Raw genomic sequence first — 15,889 nt, 5'->3', positions numbered from 1 at the left:
GGGCGCTGCCCCTCGGCGAAGCCGGGGCAGGGGGCGCCGGGCCTGAAGGAGGGAGCCGCACGCTAGCTCTGCGAATCACTTTATTGCACGCGTTTTGGGAAGCGGGCAGTCCAGGGAAGGAAGCAAGGCGGGAACGCACTGCAGGCCCTATCCAGGTGAGCCCCTCAGGGGCCGGCGCCCGGGGGCACGATCTCGGGGACTTGGGTTGGCTCCGGTGGTGGCGGCTGCTGCTGCCTTTGCTGTTGTCGCTCCTGCTGAAGGCTGGCTCTGTTGGCCCTGGAGGAGAGGGCACCTGGGTGGTTGGGATAGGGATCCCGAAGTGTGGTGCCGGGACAGGGAGCAGGGGGCAGAATAGAGCAGGGACAGACCTGGCCCGCGCCCGCTCCCGCGCTTCATTGTACATGGCTGTGATGATCCGATCCTTTTCATCCATGAAGTTAAGGTGCATCTGCTTCACCTTCCTGCAATGTGTCACAATTAACCCTGGGACTCGAATTCCTGTTGTCCCTGAAGTCCTGCCCCCTTCCACCCCACTCTAGGGGCCTCACAGCTTTTTAACCCACACAGGGTTAGGGACCTCAGCCTAACCCTGCCTGTGATAGGTAGGGAGGGCTCAGAGTGGCCCTGGCTTGTCTAGGGTCCAATGGCATCCGAAGTCCCTGGCCACTTCGAGGTGTTACAGCAGCTGTGGACATGGGGGTGCTCCTCCCAGAAGACTAGAAAGGGTATGCATCTAACTCCATCACTGAACTAGGCAGGCTGCTAGCAGTGGGCACTGGCCTTTAGGTATTTGCTATAGAAAATCGGCTTCGTGGCTAGGCGCGGTGGCTCACGCCAGTAATCCCTCTACTTTGGGAAGTTGAGGAGCATGGATCATATGAGGTCAGGAGTTTGAGACCAGCCTGGCCAGTATGGTGAAGCACCATCTCTACTAAAACTACAAAACAATTAGCCAGGCGTGGTGGTAGACGCCTGTAGTCCCAGCTACTTGGGAGGCTGAGACAGAAACAGAAGAATTGCTTGAACCCGGGAGGCAAAGGTGAGGTTGCAATGAGCCAAGATCGCGCCACTGTACTCCAGCCTGGGCGACAGAGTGAGACTCCACCTCAAAAAAAAAAAAAAGAAAAAAGAAAACAAAAAAGAGAATCAGCTTCGTGGCACGCGAGAGTGGCGGGGAGATGCCTGCTGCCAAATGAATGAGCTGTGCTGCATTTGCTGCTTGTGCTTGATTTTGTTTGGTTCAATCCCTTCCTGGCAGCCAGCACGAAAGATTTATATTCGAGATATGAAAAAGTGTAAATGACAGTGTTAGCTCTTAGTGCAGCGCTGTCTTTACTAAGCAAGGAGAGGCTCCAGAGACCGATCTCAAGCAACTCTTAGCTTGAGAGACACAATAGTACGGGACACGAGGTGCTGTGGAGGACTGGCTGACCACACTGGAATTCGCCCACCCTCCTGCCCTCTGCCCATCACCCCAGGGAGAACAGGCATCACCTGAAGGCAATGTAGTGCAGGCCCATGCCCGCCAGCATGAGGAGGAGGCAGTACCCCAGCACTTGCTTGTTTTGTTTGTGTTGCTGCTGCCTCGACTGGGGCCCCTGTGGCCTCACGCTATGAAACTGGGACCAGTACTGTGCGTTGGGGGGTGCCCAGGAGCTGCTGGGAGGCAGAGGAAGGGACATTGTGGAAATGAGCCTCCCCAAGAGACCTGGGGGTGGGGCAAGTTGAGGGCGGGATTACTGTACCTGTGTGTTTGGCCGGCAGACTTGTCATGGGCTGTGGTTTGTGGAGACTTTGGGGGACCACCTGAGCGGAGCTGAGCATCATACCTTCGGCGGCTCTGCTCACGGCTGAGCACACGGTATGCCTCACTCAGCTCCACAAAGCGGCTGTGCAGGCTTGGGTTCCCAGGGTCCCGGTCCGGGTGCAGCTGGGGTGGGGCAGGACTCCCCTTATCTCCCTTTGCCTGTCCCTCCCCAGGACCCATGCTGATGACATCCACCCACACCAGGGCTCCAGTCATACCCAGGAGCCCTGCCTGGTCAGTGACCCTCACTCAGGCCTGCCCACTCCTCAGAAGGCCAGAGAGCATGGACTCCTGCCTCCTCCTGCGTTCAAGCCCTCCCCACCTGCCAGCCCCCTGCATTCACCATATGCCCTGGTCCAGGTTTCTTAAGAGCAGGCAGGCAGGTCAAGAAAATGAAGCCCAGCCCATCAGACAGGACCCCTGGCTCCTGCCCACAGCCTTTCCCCCACCCTTGAGCACCTGCCACTCCCTATGAGGGCTGAAAAAAATGTAGCACCAGCCAGAGATGCAGGTCTACTCCTGGGAATTTGAAGCACACCCCCACTGGCTCAGAGTTCCTGCTCCCCCTCCCCACCTTAGGGGTACCGGTACCTCTTTGGACTTGGAGAAGAAAGCTCGTTTAACTTCCTCAGTGCTGGCACCAGGATGCACCCCCAACAGTTCATAATAATTACTGGGGCTGGACCTGTGGACAGAGTCGAAAACCTGCAGGGGCTGAGGGAACCCAGAAGCTAGCTCTGCCCTGCCCTTCCCAGCCCCTCCCTGGGCTACACCCTTCAACTCAGCCACCAGGAGCTGAGAGGGCTGAAACAGGTCCCAGGACAAATCTGTCTCCCTTTGGAGTGTTTCAGGCATAGTGCAGGTCAGGATTTCTCAAAGTGGAGTCCAAAAACTTGTTGGAAAATACTGATTCCTGGCCAGCTGCGGTGGCTCATGCCTGTAATTCCAGCACTTTGGGAGGCCGAGGAGGGCGGATCACCTGAGGTCAGGAGTTCAAGACCAGCCTGACTAACATGGAGAAACCCTGTCTCTCCTAAAAATACAAAATTAGCTGGCTGTGGTGGCGCATGCCCGTAATCCCAGCTACTGGGGAGGCTGAGGCAGGAGAATCGCTTGAACCTGGGAGGCAGAGGTTGCAGTGAGCCGAGGTTGTGCCCAGCAGAGATTGTGCCATTTGCACTCCAGCCTGGGCAACAAGAGCGAAACTCCGTCTCCAAAAAAAGATAAAAGAAAAAGAAAGAAAAAACTGATTCCTGAGCCCCACCTAATTGATTCCTCCAGTTCAGAATCTCTAAAGCAGAGCCGAGGAATCTGGATTTTTGTACCCAACACCTCCCCATCTCCCACCTCCCACAGAGGGTTACGCACAGTGATGCTTGAAAACCACTAGAGCTGTGGTAAGAGCGTTGGGTTTAACCTGGACTCAAACTCCTCCTCTGCTGCTTAAATCGGTGTATGACCTTGGGGGTCTTCTCTATCTCTGATCCTCAGCAGGGAAGGCGAGGGTTACCTGAGACAAACCTGGGAGCCTCCTGACACGGAGTAGAGACCACAACTATCTCAGCACATAGGGCAAACAGAAACCCATTGAACAACCGGGCCGGCCCCCCGCGCCCAACTCACCGCTGCCCGGCGGCCGCTCCGAGGAGCCGGGAGGGAGGGCTGCGGGGCCACAGCCGGCACAGGCGCAGGGGTAGTAAGGGCGGCATGGCGGCGGGCGGACAGCTGGGAAAGGAGGCTACCAAGAGCGCACTGGTACCAGGATGGGGGCTAGACTTCAAGTACCCGGGGGCAGAGAGAAGGGGCCCACCCAGCCCGGTGTTCTGCGAAGGAAAACTGAAGCAGGCCCCGGGAGGGGGCGGTTCTTGCCCAGGACCAGACCTGCGTATTCTTGGACCTGCCCCTTTCTTTCACCTGGGCATCCGCAGCCCTTCCCAGCGCTGGCTTCGGGGTCTGGCCAACCAGCCAGGTACTCCGAGACCCCGTTCCCACCCAGGGAGCTTGTGGACGGGCGAAGGAGGGGCCACAACCAGGCCCCGCCCCCGCTGCTCAATGACCCGCGGCCGTCGCCATTTCCTGCGTCTATTCAGGCCCCGCCCTCGCACTCTCATTGGCGTGGATGCCAAGACCACGTCCACCAGGCGGGAAAAAAAAAATCGGTGAAGCCCCCGCCCCTACCTGTCTATTGGCCTTTGGTGCCTCCGGTCCCCCAGCCTGTGGACTCTCCAGACAGGCGCGGGCGCCCACCCGGAGACCGGGCGGGACAGAGCCCGCTCTCTGAGGCTTTGTGACGCTTTCGGCCCGGCCACCGTCTCTCCGTTCCTCTGTTGCTCCCCTCTGCAGCGAGGCATATCTTACAGAGCTGCTTCGGCCCCGGAGCCTCTCAGGAGGCAATCAAGGGAGCCATAGCTCTTATCCTCTGCTTGTAGAGAAGGACACTGAGGCTGGGCGGGTTTTTTTTTTTTTTTTCCCTCAGGTCACTTGTCCTGCCTTACGCACTCAGGGCCCACTGTTCCTCTCTGTCACAGAAATAGCAGATGCCAACGGAATCCAAGAATAAAGTCCTTTATTATCTTCAGAGCAGTGGGAGTAGGGCTGGGGACCCTAGGGCTGCTCTGGTGGGACTTCCCTGAACCCGGTTGTAGAGGATGATGGCGCCTTTGGCCGAGGGGCAGAGTTCAGCCCACATCTCCGTCTCCTGCAATCTCCGCACGTTCTGTGGGGAGACAACAAGACCCAGGCATTCAAGCTTGCCACATCTCCTGCCAGGGCTGTGCCCAGAATTCCTGAGCCTCAGAGACCTCTGCACTGTCCTTAGGGAGGCATGTTAAGGGGCTGAACAGGTCCCTGGACCTTTCCCTTGCACTAAGGGCAGATCTTGTGCCTCTGGAGGGAACTGTGACCCAGCCAACACCTCCCCTACGAGATAATGCATTGCCAGGCCTCTGCAGGCCCCAGCCCTGGCCTCCAAGCAAGATGGTTTGTCACTCTGCACCTGTGTCTCCACAAAGATGATTCCTGTAGACTCGTGGGCCTCGGGTCCCCCACTCAGGTAGTGCTTTCTCACCTGCTCAGAAGTCAGGCTGCACCTGGACAAGAACACAGGGTGGCTTAGTGGGTGACCAGCCCCTGCGGGGTCCCTGTGGAGCCACAGCTGCCTCAGCCCACTCCTCACCACCCACCTCCCCAAGACCCAGGATCATGTACCCGAGCCCACTCACTGGACATAGAACTCGGCACTGGCTCGGCCAGCACTGGTCTCGTTTCGAGCGATGCCCAACAGCAGGGGCTGGCTCAGGGTGAGTAGCGGCAGGTTCACCTGCGGTGGAGGGTGGGGTAGAGGGAGGTCCCCCCTATCAATGCCACTGCCCACATCCCTGCCCCTCTCAATGAAAAACAGCCTGTTGCCTGTGTACAGCACTTTACAGCCTGTAGATCAAGGGCCTGGCATCACAGAATATCAGATGATGGGCATGTTTTACAGGTACACCAAAACCAGAGAGATTGAACACGTTGCCCAAGGTCACCCAAGTGAAGTCAATTTAGTGACTGGGACTCCCACTTACTCCTTTTTCCGTTTTTTTTGTTGTTGTTGTTGTTGTTGTTGTTGTTTTGAGATGGAGTCTCGCTCTGTCGTCCAGGCTGGAGTACAGTGGCACCGTCTCAGCTCACTGCAACCTCTGCCTCCCAGGTTAAAGTGATTCTCCTGCCTCAGCCTCCTGAGTAGCTAGGATTACAGGTGCACGCCACCATGCCCAGCTAATTTTTGTATTTTTAGTAGAGACGGGGTTTTGCCATGTTGGCCAGGCTGGTCTCGAACTCCTGACCTCAGATGATCCACTGGCCTCGGCCTCCCAAAGTGCTGGGATTACAGGTGTGAGCCACCACGCCCTGCCACACTTACTCCTTTTTCAACAAACTTGGGGAGTAGGTAAGATATTTATCATTGTTTCCATTGAAAAGAAGAATCAGGCCGGGCGCGGTGGCTCAAGCCTGTAATCCCAGCACTTTGGGAGGCCGAGGCGGGTGGATCACGAGGTCAGGAGATCGAGACCATCCTGGCTAACATGGTGAAACCCCGTCTCTACTAAAAATACAAAAAACTAGCCGGGCGTGGTGGCGGGCGCCTGTAGTCTCAGCTACTTGGGAGGCTGAGGCGGGAGAATGGCGTGAACCCGAGAGGCGGAGCTTGCAGTGAGCCGAGATCACGCCACTGCACTCCAGCCTGGGAGCACAGCGAGACTCTGTCTCAAAAAAAAAAAAAAAAAAAAAGAAAAGAAGAATCTTTGGCTGGGCAAGGCATGATAATCACTTGAACCCAGGAGGCAAAGTTTGCAGTGAGCCGATATGGCACCACTGCACTCAGCCTGGGCAACAGAGCAAGACTCTGTCTCAAAAAGAAAAAAGAAAAGAAAAGAAGAGGAATCCGCTGGGCACAGTGGCTCACATCTGTAATCCCAGCACTTTCGGAGGTTGAGGCAGGCAGATCCCGAGGTCAGGAGATCGAGACCATCCTGGCTAACATGGTGAAACCCCGTCTCTACTAAAAATACAAAAAAATTAGCCAGGCATGGTGGCGGGCACCTGTAGTCCCAGCTACTCGGGAGGTTGAGGCAAGAGAATGGTGTGAACCTGGGAGGCGGAACTTGCAGTGAGCTGAGATCGCGCCACTGCACTCCAGCCTGGGCGACAGAGCGAGACTCTGTCTAAAAAATAGAAAAGAAAAGAAGAAGAATCCAAGGCAGAGAGTACTGCGGGCTAGAATTCCACTCCTAGTATGCCTAGCTGCAAAGCCAATTTCTTCTATCATTGCTGGCCAGATGCCTGCAGGCCTCCCGCCAGCCCAGATCTGTAGAATTCTGGCAAGTCCTAACCCCTCCCTTTATGTCTACCACCCTGTCCAGCTCACCCTCACTCACCTCATCACAGATCTCCTGAAGGACACTGGAAAAGAGCTCACGTACCACCAGCTCCCCAGCGAGGTCCTGGTGCTGGGGGCTGTCACCAGGGCACAGGGCCTGTGAGAGGTCAGGCTCAGCTCCTGCTCCCCACCTCTTCCCCCTGCCCCATCTCAGGACCAGCAAGCCTATACCTGCTGGCTCTAAGGGCCTGATGTGGCACAGTGTAAGAGACTTAGTGATCCTGCGTCTGGTGTCCTTTTCCTGGCAGACAACCAGCGGTCCAGCTTCAAAGGGGATACACAGGGGGCAGGGGTGAGGTAGGGCATCTTCTTCCTGTGCCCAGTCTTTCCCCCCTGTGTTTTCTAGTTTCTCACAGGACTGGGGCAGGGGTCAGTGGGGAGGCAGCTGGACTGCCCTGAGCAAACTTTCAGAGAAACACCAGGCCAATTTTCCCTTTAAGGAATGAGGAAACCAAAGCTGGGAGGATTGGGAGGGTGGAGAGCTGCAGCTCCCTTGAGCCGTCTGGGTCTTTGTGCCCAGCCTGGCATCTCACCTGAGGCTCAGGGTGCCCACCAGGCACATCCACCAGCCCAGGGGCCTCAGCCACCTGCCGGGAGCGGCGCAGGAAGACAAGGAAGTCATCGGCCGTGGCTAGTGCAGCGCCCACCCCCAGTGGGTCCGCCAGATAGGCCTGCGTGTCACCCCAGTTGGTGGCCCCCTGCTGTCGCAGCCAGGCAGCTGAGCTGGACCAGTTGGTGCCCAGGAAGTCTCGGTAGGAAGTAAGGCCCAGGCGCAGAAGCAGCTGTGGCCCCCGAGAGCCAATGGGCGCCAGGGTGGCTGAGTGAAGGCGGAACTTGGGGGCGTTGAAGAGCCAGGGTTGGGCCTTTAGCCGGGTCTCCCAGATGGCAGTGATGGCCTCGTCCCCACCTGGCAGTGGGCGTCGGTCGTGGGCGGGGCTCAGCTCGGCCTGTACTTGCTCCCGGGGCAGGCCCCCGCCAGGGCACTGCAGCAGCAGGGTCACCTCAGGATCCATGATCTGGACGGGGCAGCTCTGGGGGAGGATAGAGCCAGGCCTGTCACCCAGGGGGGCCACTACCACTCCTGGGCTGCGCAGCTGGCCCCGTCTGTCGCAGACCTCCTGAGGGTACCCGCAGCCCTTCTCCACCCCCCGACCACTCCCTGGGCAGTAAAGCGCCCCTTCTTCCCCGCAGGAGCCCCGAGTCCCGCAGGGTGTCCGGGACGCCCGGGCATCCCTACCATCCAGAGGTCTTGGGTTCAGGCGCCCCCAAATGCCCATTCCCCTCAAACCCAGGGGTCTGCCTCCGACTCGGGACGCGTGGGGACCCCTTTCCAGGGCCCGGAAGCTCCAGCCTCCAGCCGGCGCTCCCCGGCCTCCAGTTCACGCGGGCTCCGCCCCTTCCCCGAAGCGGAAGTGCCCGCCCCCTTCCCCCACGGCTTTTCATTGGCGTGCCCGCCGCCCGCCCCGCCGGGGTCAAGGAGCGTGGAGGTTTGTACCCGCAGCCCGGACGCTTCCGCCCCATCAGTCTGCACGTCGGCCCCGCCTCCCAGACCACCTTGCAGGGGGCACCAGTGATCTGGAGTGTGGGACTCGGCCTCCCTGCGCTCGTGGCTGACGGTGTGACCTTGGGCAAGTCTAGCCTGCTGGGCCTTAGTTTCCCTCTCTGCAGCAGAGCATGGAGGTGGTGAACTTAATGAGCCTTATACTCCCACCCAGCGCTCACTTCCTGAGGCTTTGTGACTTTCTGGGAGGGGTGGGGACGTGGGAGGGGCCTTAAAGCAGTCCCCCCTCGTCACTGCTCCCCACAGATCTTGGCCATGAACTCCTCTGGAGGAGGAAGGCAGGAAGCAGCAGGGTCCAGGGGTAGAAGGGCCCCCAGACCCCGGGAACAGGTGCGCGCCTCCTCCCCACCCCCTCCCACCAGTCCAGGCTCCCTGGGAGTTGCTGGGGGGAGGAGTTGAAGGGTCCTACTATTCCTGGAGACCACTGGCACTCCTTTCTCTCTGGGCTCTCTCTGCAGTGGGTCATTGAGGGTTCAGGATGGGCAGCAGGGCAGGGTCACCATGGAGACCAGGGGCCACTGCTGGGTTCTTTCAGGACCGAGACGTGCAGCTGTCCAAGGCTCTGTCCTATGCCCTGCGCCATGGGGCCTTGAAGCTGGGGCTTCCCATGGGAGCTGGTAAGTAGGGGCCTTGGAGGCTGGGGCTTGAGCCCAGAGAGAAACGTGAGCCTGTCTGCGACTCCTCCCCCATGGCTGCCTCCACTGCTCCCTGAGGAAGGCACAGAGCGCACTTCTTCCCCATGCACAGAGGAGAGCAAGGCCTAGAGGCCCTGTCATGTCCACAGCAGACTGAGGAGAGTTCTTTTCTGGGCCAGGCCTGGTGACTGCCCCCTCCAGCCAAGCAGCCAGATCAGCACTTACCCCGAGGGTGTACCCCGGAGGGTATGGGGCAGCTGGTGTTGTGAGTGCACTCCAGGCCAGCTCTATGCTGAGCACTCACCTCCCTGCCCCTCCGTGAGGCAGATCCTCTTTTTATGTAAGTTGAAAAAACTAGAACCCAGAAAGGGGAGACTCAAAAGGTCCTACAGAGGATGCCCAAGCGATCTCCAAGCCCAGACTTTGTTTCAGTTGCCTGTAGCTCCCTGTTAACCCTGGCCCAGTCCAGTGCAAGATTGGCTCCTGAGCACCCTGCCTGCCCACAGATGGCTTCGTGCCCCTGGGCGCCCTCCTGCAGTTGCCCCAGTTCCACGGCTTCTCTGCTGAAGATGTGCAGCGTGTGGTGGACACCAATAGGAAGCAGCGGTTCGCCCTGCAGCAGGGGGATCCCAGCACTGGCCTTCTCATCCGAGCCAACCAGGGCCATTCCCTGCAGGTCGGGGTGAGGGGACAAGCAAGAGAGCCAGATGGGAGGGACCCCTGCCTGCGAAGGGGGTCTCACTGCTGCCTATTCAACCAGGTACCTGAGTTGGAGTTGATGCCCCTGGAGACGCCACAGGCCCTGCCCCCGATGCTAGTCCATGGTACATTCTGGAAGCACTGGCCATCCATCCTACTCAAGGGCCTGTCCTGCGGGGGAAGGACACACATCCACCTGGCCCCAGGACTGCCTGGAGACCCCAGTGTCATCAGTGGTCAGTGCTCTTCCCTCTCACCTAGCTACTCCCACCCACTCTGTCCTCCCAGGTCCCCTCCAAAGGTTGCAACACTTGTCTGAGGCCACCCCATGCCTGGCATGGAGCAGCAACCCTGCAATCCCAGCCCAGGACCCCAGTCTACCCAGGTTGCTGACTGCCCTCTAGGTGCCCAGTCCCCAGCTTCAGCTGTCTCTGCAGGCATGCGGCCCCATTGTGAAATAGCTGTGTTCATTGATGGACCCCTGGCTCTGGCAGGTGAGTCTGGACAAAGCAGGGGCTGGCCTTGCCTTCAGGGAGGGCATGAGTCACATCTCTGGCTCTGTCAGCAGATGGAATATCCTTCTTCCGCTCTGCCAATGGGGTGATTCTGACTCCAGGGAATATTGATGGCTTCCTGCTTCCCAAGTACTTCAAGGAGGCCCTGCAGCTACGCCCTTCCCGTGAGAGCCACCACCCCAGCCCCTATCCCTTGTGCCTGAAGTCTGTGTCCTTCTGCCCTCACCTCTCTCCTAGCTTCCAACCCCAGACTGACTTAGATCTCCCTTTAACGAACTCTTGTCTCTATCAGGAAAGCCCCTTTCCTTGGCTGGTGATGAAGAGACAGAGTGTCGGAGTGGCCCCAAGTACTGCTCCAGAGAAAGGAGAAGGATCCAACAATAAAATATTAATTTATAAAAAAGAAATTTTAAAAAGTAACAAGAAAGAAACTGCAATTTGAGACCATGTTTCATCATCCTGTAGCTACATCCGGTCTTCCTTGTGTGCTAGGGGACTGCAGATAGCTCAGGGGTATCAGCCTTAGCCACCCGGACAAGGGAAGGGGGTACCGCAGGAGCTCAGGGACCCCCACCCCCATCCCTGGCCTGGGTGATGACAGCGTCTGGCCCTGCCAGGTCCTTGGCCTGCACAAAGTCAGTGACCGCAGGTGAAATGCCCAGCTGGGTGCCTGCCTGGAGCGGGTGTGGGGCAGTGAGCCCCTGTGGGTGTGGGCTTGGGAGTTGCCGTGACAGGTGGTGAGCAGGGCAGGGGCAGTCAGACAGCCCTCAGAAGGCCTCATGGCCCCCGGTGAGCTGCAGGAAGAGGTCTTCATCCAGCTCCTCCCCACGGGCCCGCTCCCGCGTCGACAGGAAAATGTAACCCCCAATGTACTCGTGTACAATTCGGCAGCTGGCAGACACGCAGCTGAAGGCCACATTGATGTGCTCATCAAACTCGATGGCCACCTGAAGGGCAGAGAGTCAGAGAGGCAAATGGGGGTGGGATATGGGAGCAGCCCCTGCCCCACCCTGGCTGGATACAGCTCCGGCCTGGCACCTGTCCCCCATCCATACCCTGGGTCTGGGCCCACCTGCCGGATGTCCCAGTTGACATTCCACTGGCGCATGTTGCTGAAACGCCAGGTCTTGACCACGTCGCCCACAGCCAAGTCGATGCGGATCAGTCGGTTGTTGGCGATGCCCAGGATCTCGTCTTTCCTACTGCCCTTGAACCTGACCCCCAGCGGGAGAGAGTCAGCCAGGGCTCCACCCCACATGGCCCAAGCCCGCCCAGACAATGTGGCGCCGCGCTGGAGAGCCAGCCCTTCCCAACTGCAGCTCGCAGCTCTGTGACGCTGAGCAAGCCATGTGGGTTCCCTCGGCCTCAAGTTTCTCGTCTGGAAAATGGGGGTTAATTGATAGAATCCCCACAACAGCATTTAGCAGCATCGGGCAAACAGGCCATGCCTTTAAATGGTAACTGGTTTTGGTTTTTGGTATCATCCTCATCAGCTGCTGTCTCGCTCCCTTCTTTGCAGTCTTGGGAAACAACTAATCAGAGGGGTCCACTCTCCATAATGGCATCCACCGCTATGGCCAACCCAGGCCCAGACAGTGAACTGTCCACAGCAGAGCTGGGGCAAGAACTGGTTCTTCTGCTCTCCTGACCTGAACTTTGTCTCTTGTTTTTTTTTGTTTGTTTGTTTTTGTTTTTTGAGACAGAGTCTCGCTCTGTCACCAGGCTGGAGTACAGTGGCGCAATCTCGGCTCGCTGCACCCTCCACCTCCCTAGTTCAAGTGATTCTCCTGTCTCAGCCTCCCTAGAAGATGGGATTACAGGTACGCGCCACCACGCCTGGCTAATTTTTGTGTTTAAGACGGAGTTTCACCATGTTGGTCAGGCTGGTCTCGATCTCCTGACCTCATGATCTGCCTGCCTTGGCCTCCCAAAGTGCTGGGATTACAGGGGTGAGCCACCGCACTGGCTCTTTTATTTATTTATTTATCTACTTACTTACTTACTTGAGATGGAGTCTCACTCTGTCGCATCCAGGCTGGAGTGCAGTGGCACGATCTTGGCTCACTGCAACCTCCGCATCCTGGGTTCAAGAGATTCTCCCGCCTCAGCCTCCCGAGTAGCGGGGACTACAGGTGACCACCACCGTGCCCAGCTAAATTTTTACAATTTTTTGTAGAGACAGGGGACTTTCTCTGTTGCCCAGGCTGGTGCCAAACTCCTGGGCTCAAGTGATCCTCCTATCTCGGCCTCCCAAAGTGCTGAGATTACAGACATGAGCCCCAGCACCTGGCATGAGCTTTGTCTCTTATGTTTGTTGTGGAGGGACAGCATGAGGGGCACACGTGGGGCCCTCAGTAAGGCCTGCTTACAAGGGAAGGGAGTCTTCGGGGTGCCTGTCCAGAACCCACTCTTGGGATGTGGGCACACAGCAGCCGGGTGGCAGGTAAGGGCAGAGACGGTGCTGGGCAGGGGGATGGGCTGGGGGCCATACCTGACCATGACATAAGAGATGCCGAAGTCAGGCAGGGACTGCCAGGCCTGGATGAAGCGCAGCTGGGCCTCTGCCAGTGACAACTGGGCCACATTCTGGTGGGCTTCCAGGATCCGTGGAGTGAGCTGCGGGAGCATACTGGTGATGGGCTGCCAGGCACTATTCCCCTCTTCCAAAGTCACCGAACCCCCACCTCCCCATCAGGGTGACAGCATGTGAGCCTGGGAAGGAGCAGTGCCCACGGGCCACCAAGGTACACATTTGCAGTGTGCCAGGCTGCAAGGTGAACATGGGCACCTGGACCGTGACTCCTCCCAGAGGGTGGGTACCAGCCGCGCAATCTCAGGGACGCAGTGGGAGAAGCCCAGTGAGCACGTAGCTTTCCTGAGGAAGGCTCTGTGGAGACCCAGGGGTCAGGGGTCTCCGGGTAAACACTATGCTCATTCCCTCCCTGACTCCTCCTGGTACCTGCTTGGCCTTGAACTTTCGCTGGAAACGGGGGGCAACCAGGCCATAGGGGTTGAGGCCTTCAGCAGAGGCATCAGGGCCCTGGGGGTGGTTGCCGGGGCCCCCGCCACCCGTGCGCTGCAGGCTGAGGAAGGCCAGGATGGCCTGCACCTCACTGGCGTAGCTGCTGTCAGCCATGGTGCGGCCTTTGGAGGCCAAGCGGCAGCCAGCCATCCAGCGGGCATACTGCTGCTCCTGGGCGAGAGGGGTGAGGGGGACAGTGCTAGCCAAGCTTGATGCTCCTTAGCCCCTGCCCCTGCCCCAGCTCCTGCCCAGCTCTGGCCCCTGCCCGGCCCTCACTCACATCCTGGCACCGCAGGTAGATCTCACTCATGCCCTCAGGGGAGGGCACTAGGAGTTTAATGCAGAACTTCTGGCCGGAGACGTTAACATCGGGGACCACCTCACAGCCTGGAGGGAGAGAAGCGGTGGTCTAGGAGGGTGGAAGGGGAAGAGCCGCCTGAGGTCCTCGAGTGCATGCTAGCCCCACAGCGTCACCTCAGAACAGAGAGCATCTTCCCCCATCTCCAGGAGGAAACGGCCAGTGGGAGCGACAGGTGAACCCCACCAGCCCCTGGCCCTGTGCACTCACCCTTGAGGTTGAGCTGCTGAATGGGGTCCCCAGGGGCCTCATCCTGGCTCTTGTAGTAGGACAGTGTAGTCTCCTTGAACACCACCCAGTGCTGGCGGTAGCCCTTCAGGGTCAGCTTCCGGGGCCTTCATGGGGTGTGGCAGTTTGTGAAAGGCCGCCTCGCCCCCTCCCTCCATACGCAGACCAACCCCTCCAGCAGGGCTGCCTACTCTGGCCCCCAGCTCACCGGAAGATTCGGAGATAGTCCCTGAGCTCTGGGATAGTGGTGAGGCTGTCCTGTGGGAGGACCAGAGTCAGAGGGGCACCCGGTGCCTCACACTTGTCCCTGCCCAGCCCTTCCCCGAGCGCCTCCTCACCAGCACATCCGTGGGTGCCGACCCCTCCAGCTTCACCTCCAGATTGCTCAGGGCCGCATCCAGGTCGTCCAGCCCTGGGTCTGTGCCAGCCGGCTCCCCCACCTCCCCGCTCTGGGATAGCTTGTTGATGTGGTACTAGGTGGTCATGAAGCCAGGGAGGGCTGAGTCCAGCAACCTGGTCCCCTAGCAGTCCCCCCCAGGTCGGGCTTCCCTGGAGGTAGCCCCCACTCAGGAAGGCCCTTCCTGCCCTGGGACTGGCCCACCTCCCAGCTGCCCTGGGGCCCCCAGGCCCGCCTGGTACCTGCAGGGCAGCAAACACCATCATCTCCTCCTCAGTACAGTCAATCTCCTCCAGTAGCAGGTCCCACCGGGCCTGCTCATACAGCTGCGTCAGCCGCACGGGGTCTGTCTGGAGTGGTGGGAGGGGAGGCTGGGCTGGTCAGGTGCCAGCTGCCCTGGACGCCCTGCACTCAGCCCCTGCCAGCCTTGGCCTTCTGCCCTGCCCTCCTTGCTGAGGCAGATTCATTCAGTGGCTGGACATGGGCCACAGACCTCAACCCCACCCTTACAGCCTGCCAGCCCCCCAGGCCTGCACATCTAAATCTGGGCTCAGTTGTGCAGATGTTTACTGTGTGCTGGCATGCTGCCCTGGGTGCAGGGGAGACCGAGTAAACCAGTCAATAAGTCAAGTAATTCAAGGCTGCAATAAACACTGTCAAGGAAACAGTTTCCACAGGGAAGCTCAAGTTCAGTGGAGATGAGCGAATGCAACATGCGGAAGCAGTCAGGGAAGGCTTCCCTGAGGAGGTAACAAGCTGAGTAGAGACAGGAAGGATGACAATGGGCCACTCAAGGGAAGAGTGAAGGAAGAGGATTCCAGAGAAAAGGGACAGGGAGGGCAGAGACTCCAAGAGGGGATCCCAGTTACCCACAGAAGACCAGCGTTCTCGCTAAATCCCACCCAGAATTGATAGCAAAGGTTTAGGAAGGCAAACCCAAAAGGACAAAGGAGAGGCCGGGGCGGTGGCTCTCGCCGGTAATCCCAGCACTTTGGGAAGCCAAGGCAGGTGGATAGCTTGAGCCCAGGAGTTTCAGACCAGCTTGGGCAACATGGTGAAACCCTTTTTCTACTAAAAATACAAAAAATTAGCCACGTGAGGTGGTGCGCGCCTGTAGTCCTAGGTACTCAGGAGGCTGAGGTGGGAGAATCACCTGAGCCCAGGAGGTTGAGGCTGCAGTGAGCTGTGATTGCACCATTGCACTCCAGTTTGGGGGATAGAGTGAGACCTTGTCTCCAAAAGAAAGAAAAAGAAAACAATTTGAAAGATGGAGAGCAAACTGTAGACGGGAACTGGGTTATGTAGAGAGAGCTGGAGCCTCACGCGTTTTCGCTCTCCTGTCTGGTAAATCCACTCATGAGACTTGAAAATAGGCAGAAAGTAAGCAACAAAAAGAACAGAGATCTGAACAGAGGCATCCAGTTTGCATGGCGGACCCCTGGCAGACTCTGATGCGGATCCTGTGAGTGAGATGCAAGGGCGAGCTGAAGAGAGGACTGGACAAAGTCCATGAAAAAAAGCAGGCCCTTCCCCAGCTCCGTGCAGCCAAGTGATGGCAAGCAGGCACCTGGCAGAAGCTGGGGCCCCCTCTCTGGAGATGCTGAACCAGATGCATCCTTGCATTTGGTACCCCAGACACAGCTGGATGGGGTGGGGGTTGCACTAGGCTGAAAACAGACCTTTTTTTTTTTTTTTTTTTAGATGGGAGTTTTGCTCTTGTTGCCCAGGCTGGAGTACAATGGCATG

The 15,889-nt window shown here is 58.4% G+C and overlaps 4 protein-coding genes across 12 annotated transcripts in view; 1 reads left to right on the top strand and 3 right to left on the bottom strand.

Annotated features, from left to right (window-relative positions):
• Nucleotides 1–67: 67 nt before the first annotated feature.
• On the bottom strand, nt 68–4,049 carry DNAJC4 (DnaJ (Hsp40) homolog, subfamily C, member 4). Its single transcript, XM_011993471.1, has 6 exons — nt 3,431–4,049; nt 2,399–2,492; nt 1,746–1,930; nt 1,495–1,656; nt 369–461; nt 68–276 (listed from the first exon to the last, which is right to left on the bottom strand). The coding sequence occupies exons 1-6, from the start codon at nt 3,514–3,516 to the stop codon at nt 165–167; spliced, it is 732 nt and encodes a 243-aa protein (XP_011848861.1). The 5' UTR covers nt 3,517–4,049; the 3' UTR covers nt 68–164.
• Nucleotides 4,050–4,356: 307 nt separating this feature from the next.
• NUDT22 (nudix (nucleoside diphosphate linked moiety X)-type motif 22) lies at nt 4,357–8,120 on the bottom strand. 5 transcript variants are annotated; one of them, XM_011993466.1, is made up of 6 exons: nt 7,966–8,120; nt 7,262–7,759; nt 6,727–6,825; nt 5,029–5,126; nt 4,803–4,896; nt 4,357–4,523 (listed from the first exon to the last, which is right to left on the bottom strand). In XM_011993466.1, exons 1-6 carry the CDS (start codon nt 7,966–7,968, stop codon nt 4,383–4,385), a joined length of 933 nt encoding a protein of 310 aa, XP_011848856.1. In that variant the 5' UTR covers nt 7,969–8,120; the 3' UTR covers nt 4,357–4,382. The 5 variants fall into 5 exon arrangements, with proteins under 5 accessions (XP_011848856.1, XP_011848859.1, XP_011848855.1 ...); XM_011993468.1 differs by having other exon boundaries at nt 4,444–4,523; nt 4,796–4,896; nt 7,966–8,119; XM_011993469.1 differs by lacking the exon at nt 6,727–6,825.
• Nucleotides 8,121–8,139: 19 nt separating this feature from the next.
• TRPT1 (tRNA phosphotransferase 1) lies at nt 8,140–10,602 on the top strand. Of its 5 annotated transcripts, none has more exons than XM_011993459.1 (8): nt 8,140–8,356; nt 8,536–8,619; nt 8,825–8,906; nt 9,431–9,606; nt 9,685–9,859; nt 10,061–10,117; nt 10,192–10,302; nt 10,431–10,602. In XM_011993459.1, the coding sequence occupies exons 2-8, from the start codon at nt 8,545–8,547 to the stop codon at nt 10,520–10,522; spliced, it is 768 nt and encodes a 255-aa protein (XP_011848849.1). In that variant the 5' UTR covers nt 8,140–8,356; nt 8,536–8,544; the 3' UTR covers nt 10,523–10,602. The 5 variants fall into 5 exon arrangements, with proteins under 5 accessions (XP_011848849.1, XP_011848851.1, XP_011848850.1 ...); XM_011993461.1 differs by having other exon boundaries at nt 8,140–8,344; nt 9,431–9,600; nt 10,431–10,595; XM_011993460.1 differs by having other exon boundaries at nt 9,431–9,600; nt 10,431–10,595.
• The window catches only part of FERMT3 (fermitin family member 3), an 18,597-nt gene continuing 13,215 nt past the window's right edge, over nt 10,508–15,889 (bottom strand). The window contains exons 7-15 of the mRNA XM_011993464.1: nt 14,386–14,493; nt 14,085–14,219; nt 13,955–14,004; nt 13,729–13,853; nt 13,441–13,547; nt 13,098–13,331; nt 12,630–12,754; nt 11,211–11,352; nt 10,508–11,085 (exon numbers count right to left, since the gene is read on the bottom strand). Of these exons, the coding sequence (XP_011848854.1) occupies nt 10,906–11,085; nt 11,211–11,352; nt 12,630–12,754; nt 13,098–13,331; nt 13,441–13,547; nt 13,729–13,853; nt 13,955–14,004; nt 14,085–14,219; nt 14,386–14,493 (1,206 nt within the window). The 3' untranslated portion in view covers nt 10,508–10,905. The remainder of the gene's footprint in view (nt 11,086–11,210; nt 11,353–12,629; nt 12,755–13,097; nt 13,332–13,440; nt 13,548–13,728; nt 13,854–13,954; nt 14,005–14,084; nt 14,220–14,385; nt 14,494–15,889) is intronic.

The sequence above is a fragment of the Mandrillus leucophaeus genome, unplaced genomic scaffold, assembly GCF_000951045.1.
Source record: "Mandrillus leucophaeus isolate KB7577 unplaced genomic scaffold, Mleu.le_1.0 Scaffold43, whole genome shotgun sequence".
Classification (NCBI taxonomy): domain Eukaryota; kingdom Metazoa; phylum Chordata; class Mammalia; order Primates; family Cercopithecidae; genus Mandrillus; species Mandrillus leucophaeus.
Note: the sequence above shows the minus strand (reverse complement) of the source record. Positions and strands in the feature narration are given on the sequence as shown.